General features: G+C 42.8%; 1 protein-coding gene across 3 annotated transcripts in view; it reads left to right on the plus strand.

Moving 5' to 3' along the window:
• Positions 1 to 8,125, plus strand: part of DYNC2H1 (dynein cytoplasmic 2 heavy chain 1) — a 276,780-nt gene that overhangs the window by 217,632 nt on the left and 51,023 nt on the right. For all 3 annotated transcript variants that reach the window (XM_069969745.1, XM_069969746.1, XM_069969747.1), the window contains 2 exons: positions 1,586 to 1,795; positions 7,985 to 8,074. In XM_069969745.1, the coding sequence (XP_069825846.1) occupies positions 1,586 to 1,795; positions 7,985 to 8,074 (300 nt within the window). The remainder of the gene's footprint in view (positions 1 to 1,585; positions 1,796 to 7,984; positions 8,075 to 8,125) is intronic.

The following is an 8,125-nucleotide window of genomic DNA, read 5'->3' on the forward strand; positions in this document are numbered from 1 at the left end:
TGCCTGGACAGCCAAAGCCGTCAGAGAGAGAGGCATGATTATTACTGTCCAACCTTTTTGTGCTGGGAGTGGAAAGCTGCCACCAGATCAGCTTAACCCTTCTCATAGAGAGCATATGAATGTTCACCTATGCCAAACGTCCAAGCTTATGGGAAGGCCAGGGGTGGTAACTGTCAGCTGAACAAATCGCCCAATGGTTATTGAAAGTGTATTACCAGCTTCAGTTTTACAACAAGTCTTCCGTTCCATGATCTATTCACATTGCCCATGACACGCGTGCTGCTGTGTAGGTGCAGCCTGCAACCTTTCCTGGGCCTCAGAGCTCACATTATGGAATAATCTATGTCACTATGACTTCTTGTGACAAGATGGTATGTATAGTTACCATATCTACCGCCTGCAGACTCTCAATCAAGATGGCAGACAGAAGCCGGATCCTTTTATTAAAAAAACAAAAAACAAACACTCCACAACTAAGAATTAACTTTTTACTAGAGATGAGTGGAGCTCTGTTCAGTAGGGTTCATACAAAGCTAAATAATCTGCTTTTGAATCTCGCTGCTAGCGCACACAGCTTATGGCTATGTTCACACTACGTAAAAGTACGTCCGTTGTTGCCATCGGCAACAATGGCCATACTTTGTGCGGAGTGGAACATAGCCTATTCTGCTATGGGATCCCGGCCGGAGCGTATACACATCCTATACGCTCCGTCCGGGATCCTGTGCGGCTCCGCAAAGAACTGACATGTCAATTTTCTACGGCTGCAATTCAGTGAATTGCGGCCAAAGGAAACACTGTCAGTTCACACAATGAAGCGGCTCCCGCCTGCATCAGAACACTACGGCCATAAAGATCATCCGGTCGGTACTGCTGTACCGGCCGGGATGATCTTGGCAGAGACCGGCCGTTCTGTGACCCGGCCAGGTCATGGAACGGCTGGTCTAATACGTAGTGTGAACATAGCCTATGGCTGTATCCACTTTTTCCAGCCGGACCTCAGGCTGTCTCCACCTTCTCTACAGAGCGGGCAGACAGCGGGATTCAAAAGCCGATCTTATAGCTTAGTATGAAGCTAAATGAAGCATTCTTTGCTCATCTCTACTTTTTACTCATAGAGTTAAAGAGGCTCGCTAGTAATAAATAAATATACATGGCACAAGGCATAAAAAGTAATATTTACTGTCCCCAAGACCCCACAGTTGCTGCACTAACGCTCCCAGTTCCCATTCATCACCTGGTGATGCGTCATCCCCATAAGACGCGTGTAATTTTTTTTTTTTTTTTTTAATCCTCGGACAACCCCTTTTACAATTTAACACCCAAACTTAAAAAGATATTGAAGCAGCATGTGTTATGTCAGTGTTATGTTCAACTATAACGTCTTAGTTGTATTGTTGCATTGATGTGGATCTTTGTGATGTATGTAAGTTTAGGGGTTGGCGGGAATGATTTCTTGTATCTGAAGGAGTATTACCTTAAACGCTAGGAGCAATCCCAGTTCCTTATAATTTACAGATGCATCAGTGCCTAACCTTTTTCGCTTACCTTCATTTACAATTACCTCTTATAAATCTGCTTACAGACCTCCAACTTGATCCATCAGAAGGTATCACCTCCAACGGAGCGGTACGGGTCACCCATCTTGTCGTTCATCATCCTGGAACAGTTCAATGCCATCCGCCTGGTTCAAAGTATCCACCAGTCCCTGGCGGCTCTGAGTAAGGTTATCAGAGGGACGTCATTGTTGACCTCGGAGGTGCAGAAACTAGCGAGTGCTTTATTAGAGCAGAAGGTAAGTGAAGTGTCACATGGTCAATGAATGATGAAAAGAGAGGGATTCCCTATTGTAATCATTCATTACCGAGTCTCCCTGACTACTTATTCCTTAGTCATGCTGATGAATAGGCAGGAGGCCAAGTTTGCCCTGGCTTCTGCTTAGCAATAGAAGATAAAGCCTGTGGGTAACGTCATTGGAGATGCCCGCTCTTTTGTAGATCCAGCAATTTGACACGTTGAGTGCACAGTTATACACGACTCCAGAACTTCTGCCAGGAACAGGGAAGTGGTGACTGGGAACCAGTGATTGGAAATGTGTTATTGAAGTGGGAAGAGAGGGTTTACATAGGCAGAGAACCAAGCGGAGAATACTGATTTATACTCATTGTATTATTGCTTCTGTGGCTTGGAAGGGGAAGACCAGATGGAGACTTTGTTCCTTTGGAGAAGTTTTTCCTAAGCGAGAAGTAATTCACAGGCCTGGTGCCAAAGATATCACTGGTTGGAAGCACTTAAAACTGATGGAGGTTATCCTAATGTCAGGCTCATTGTTATAAAGGCCGCAGAGTTGCACTTGCCTGTGGGCAGTATTCCTCCATTCTGGAGGTGCAGTAAACAACCTGTTGACCTCTGTTTGCAGTAAATTTCAGGTGATTAATGAACTTACCTCTTATAGGTATCTCTGCAGTAATTCCTTCCGGTTATTCCCTTCGCCCATGATAGAAGTTGTCTGGCCACCATCTGTTTTACGTCAGCTCTCATCTCCCTTTAGAAGTCAGTGATCTTCTTAACATCATTGTTTCTGCCCAAATAGTTGTCACCCCCTGTTTGGGAAATAAGACAGAGCAGGGAAGCCTATGTAGCAATGACCTAATATAATGGACCAAGATAGAATTTCACTGTAATATTGGTAAGCCGCAGGATATATAAGGTTATTTAGGGAGTGCGAGAAATACGCAGGTGTCGATGTCATTGACTATACCATTATGTCCTCTCTATGGTCCTATTCATGTCACAGTTTGTGCGCTCATTGCCCAGGACCCAGCAGTGAGTGTATATTTTCCAGCTGTGTCATGTTATTACTGAGACTTTATATACAGAAAGCAATGTGCAGCACTAAAGATCTAGATTCTCAGCTGAACACATACATGTCAGTTTTTCTTATGATTATTCAAGTGCAACTTTATTATAAAGTAAGGAGTCAGTACAAGATCAGCCAAAAGAATAAGTGACGCCAATGTAGTCACCGTACATCATAGTCAGGAACAGTGGCACAATAACGGGCAGATACATTAAAGTCTTATCAAGTAAGGTATCCAAAAAGAACATCTGATTGAGATCTGGGGAATATGGAGGTCAAGTCAACATCTTGATCTCTTTGTCGAGTTCCACAAACCAATCCGCAACAATTTTTGCAGAGTGGCAGGGTGCATAATCCTGAAGGAGGGCACTTTCCTTAGACCATACAGAGTAAATACAGTGACATGGTAATCCCATAGTGCCGAGCTAACCTTACAGTCTATCTTTACGGTAGAGCATTGTGGTCAAAATGGCTGATACGTCTAGGTTGCCTGATGAAGAGGAAGGTTCCCACTTTAAAACACGTTGCCAAATAAAAGCTATGTTCCCACAAGTGTAGAGTCCATGTCAAGTAATCCTCCTGTGGAATACAAGATTCGCCTTTTGAGTTCTCACTGAGGGATTGCGTCAAATCAAATCCAACCACCAATCCTTCACGAATCCCTAGGTTGTTAGCCTTGAACCTTGACGTGAACGGTCATCATCTGCATGGTTTTTTGGGTGGTGATCATATTTTTTTTAAAACTTCCAAAAACATATGGAAGTAAATGTCTGAGCATGTCATTGGCCCTACAGAGAGGGGGATAATAGCTGCCATGAGAGATGTATGGAGCACATTGGTGATAATATAATCACGGCTGGCATTTTCCCTTCTCTAGCGAATTCTGCACATTCATGTGGTTGATCCATTGGTACATTAGGAGGTTACCCACTCTCTCTCTTTGGGGACTCTCGTCTATATTCTATTCACACATTTTCCAGTTTTGCTGATAATGATGTAGATTTTCGAGAACTCCTGAATTGCATTGACAGCTGCCAGACTGTACATTTCTGTTTGCTTTGTAATTCGTCAGCCATCAGAGGAGGAGGGGAAGAGGGCGACATTGTGACCCTGACAGCTTGTCACTTCTCATTGCATATAGTGTGGAAGGAGGAACTGGGGGGGGTTCTCACCCGGAGGGAAAGAGATGCTGGATGTCAGTGAATACTCCGCCATCATCAGTGATGTCCTGAAGTGGCCACAATAGAGGGGATGTGACAGCTGGATTATGAATGTCTGTCTACAGCTTAATAAACTATAAGTCACAACAATTGTACGGGCAGCCTGTGGAGGGAGAACAGTATAATGGCTTAGCTCCTATCTATCTATCGATCTATCTATCTATCCATACACACATGTATACATATGCCCATTAGTCTAAATTCATTTAGCATCCAACACTATTATTACAATCTAAAAACCACTAGCCAACGGACCCCATTATAAGTCAGTGTCATCAGCCGTGCGATGGATACGGCACTCCATCGTTTTATTTCTGCCCTTATGTTGAAAAGAAAACAGAGTTCACGTTTATATGCAGATTATATACGCCAATAAGAGATGTTTTCTTATGTGTAAGATCCTGCCTTAACCTTAAGCAGAGGGAAAAGAATACACTACGGCCGGGATTCTATAGGAGTTAATGCAAAGTATTTTTCATTGATAATGGCCTGTGTTGCAATCTGCAACAACTGGCGTTATTAATTGGAAAAATATACGCTGTGTGAACTTAGCCATAGGCTGTTATGACCTGGTTTGGTCTAAAGGTCTGGTGCATAGCGATTGTGGTGTCAATATTCAAAAGGGGGTCTAAACGTGATCCTGCAAAGAAGGTGTCACCATCATTACAGATGGAAATTCTTTACTGCAAGAGCAGTGAGGCTATGGAACTCTGCCATACAATGTTGTGTTTGTTGATTCAGAAGGAATCTAGATGCCTTTTGTGAAAAAAACCAAACATTTTATTACAGGTTGTGGTTACTAGATTTCTAATGACAGGACGTTGATCCAGGGATTTATTCTGTTTTCCATATTTGTAGTCAGTGAGGAATTCCCTTATGAGAAAATTGGCATGGGTTATGGTGCGTTTACATGGATCGATTATTGTTAGAATTTACACGATAACGATCGCATTTAAGCAATAATCGGCTTGTGTAAACACAGCGAACGATAAATCGCTCATCGTGATTTCAAATCATCGTTGGTCGTTCACCGAAAATTCGCAGATCGCTTTGTGTAAGCAGTCTTTCAACGATTTACCCTATGTGTCTTAAAAGTAGCGATTTTTTTCAAACTATATATCGTTCCGTCTAGACGCTGATCGTTATAAAAAACACATTGTTACTTCGAAATCTGTAAACGATCGATTGGGCGCATTATTACTCCGTGTAAACTGACCATTATAGGTTGGACTTGATGGACGGACTCTTGGCCTTTGTCAAACTTACCAACTATACAGCTGTGTTCACTTCAATGGTATTGATGTAGTTGGTGATTTGGATACTTGTAGGTTCCTTAGGACAAGGTTCATCATGGGTCAGTAGGAAGAATGTGTATATAGTGTATATATGGCACAGGTTCTTCACTATTGACTCAAGTAAAGAAAGCGTTTCACCAAAGCATGACGGTGAGGCCATTGTACTGGAATCTGATATTACCGCTAAGACCCACAAGAGAAAGAATAGATAGGAAAATAACATGGAACGGGGAAGTGTTCATTTTGGATGGAGTCATAGCTCCTTATGGGTCTGAGCCTGTTGCATATTTCACCTTTTAAGTCTGTACATTTGTATTAATTCCTTCAGTTATTAATATCCTGGAGGTTTCGCTATAATGAATTGTATTTTCATGCATTTATGATATCTTATTGCAATCCGTCCCTTGCCTTATCTAAATGCAAAACACAAGCTGAGCCGTTCCCGATCCTCCAGTAAATTTTTCTTTTTTTTTCCTCCTGGATACATTTCCCCTTTGTAATAAATATAAATGTTTGTGGTCGAGTTTCCTGAACTGAGATGATACAATATGCATCTTCTGTTGCCAGCCTAGTAAATGGAGCAAGAATGAGGCAGTAAATATCACAATGACTTTTATTGGACCGATATATCGCATTGTTTACAAGCTTCTCAATCTCACACAATTCTGTCAAGTGCAGAATGATTTCCAAGACATTTGGCCATTTGCAAGATGATTGGATGAGTTATGTCCGTGCGTAAACAGGCAGACGAAATGACAGCGTGTAATGTGCATGTAAATGGAGGGGGATTATATGTGCCAGTGTTTGGGTTATATATTGCATAGTGATAACTTGTGTTGGTTTTAATAATGTATCCCCTGTTAATGTATATGGATGCCGACCCCCTTTCCTTATGCTCTGCCATCCACAGAATCTCCTAGTAGTGTAGTCTTAAGGCCCTATTACGCGAAGCGATCATTGGCCGTATTTGGTCGATTTTCGGCCATTGCGGACGATAATCGCTTTGCGTAATAATAGGAAACGATCAGCCGACATGCATGATGTTGGCTGATCGTTGTCTTTTAATGTCTTTCAACAATGATAGAGCAAGTCTGCTGCCGCCGCTATCTCCTATTTGCTGCCCGGACGATCTGACAATCAGCCAGCCAGCCTCCCGCCCCCACCCTCCCCCGTTGGCATGTGTAATAGCACGCTTGCTCCCTCTGATCGCCCCATGTCATGGGGGGCTTTGGACTTTGCGCTTGCAAACTACTTGAATGACCACATATTATACCACATTTCCCATCGTGGCCACTATAGGAAAAAAACGACGTGCACTGTAATTGAAGGGGTTGTATGAGATCTGTAAACTCGTATCAGCTCTGCTGGTCCCATTGGAAAAGACAATAGAGCTGGCCCTAAACACGTGGGCTTCATTACTGTCCCCATGTGATCAACAGCCGAACCCGCAACTGTAATACATAGCTGGGATCTGCAGCATCTGCCGGTATCGGATGATCATGGCAAGTTAACACCTTAGATGCTGTGGCCAGGAGTGGCCGTCCTCTGTTACAATGGCAGTCAGGGGCCTAATCCAGAGCAATAAAGTAATCATTGAAATTGCATTAGAAATGCCTGCCCCCCGCCTCCCAAAGAAAGTGAAATTTAGGAATTGCCTTCCCCCCCTCAAAAAAATAAAAAGAATAGTTCCTATAAAAATTAGAAGACAAGTGAAAAGGTTGAAATGGTTGGAGATCATTGTGGGCATTTGGACACTCACTGATTGCTAGATAGAGCTGGGAGAAGCCCTCAGCTATGCACTTCTTCCCTTGTCTCACTGCTTGCTGCACAAAACCGGTCCATAAACGTACTTTGCAGTGAGTAACAAGATGGGGAGAGACGTGACTAGCTGAGCACTTCTCCCAGCTCATTCTAGCAATCACCTACCCCCCAGCCCATTAAAGGGGTTATCCAGCGCTACAAAAACATGGCCACTTTCCCCCTACTGTTGTCTCCAGTCTGGGTGGGGTTTTGAAACTCCGTTCCATTGAAGTAAATGGAGCTTAATTGCAAACCACACCTGAACTGGAGACAACAGTAGGGGGGAAAGTGGCCATGTTTTTGTAGCGCTGGATAACCCCTTTAATACCTTTGACATGTCTCCATGACACTTTCAGGCATCTGGGTTATACACCGAGATTTACTTGAGCCATTAAAGGGGTTTTCCAGCGTTTCTGTCTCCGACAGAGTTGTCAGCAGAGAGCATTGTGTCAGACTGAAAAGAAAACAATATTTCCTGCAGGACATACAGCAGCTGATAAGTACTGGAAGACTTAAGATTTTTAAAAAGAAGTAAATTACAAGTCTGTATAACAATCTGAAACCAGTTGATTTGAAAAAAAAAATATTTTCACTGGATAACCCCTTTAATGCAAAAACTTTGCATAAAGTTATAAAAAGTGACATTTTTTGGAGGGCTATTCCAATTTCATGTAACTGTTAGTGGGTTGAACTAAATTGATATAAAGGGCACAGTAGAGACCACCATTCTGCTGGAGATGTATGGCCTTTTATAGTTTGTATAGGGCACTGCCAACTATGTACTAATATCTTTATGCTGATTTTTACAGTGTCCGCTCACCTGGCAAAGTAAATGGGAAGGCCCAGAAGACCCTCTTCAGTACCTCAGAGGACTTGTATCCAGAGCAGTGGCAATACAGGTTAGAAATAGTGACTTGGGGGTCAAGGAAATAAAATGATCATGATATACA

The sequence above is a fragment of the Dendropsophus ebraccatus genome, chromosome 5 (genome assembly GCF_027789765.1).
Source record: "Dendropsophus ebraccatus isolate aDenEbr1 chromosome 5, aDenEbr1.pat, whole genome shotgun sequence".
Lineage (NCBI taxonomy): Eukaryota > Metazoa > Chordata > Amphibia > Anura > Hylidae > Dendropsophus > Dendropsophus ebraccatus.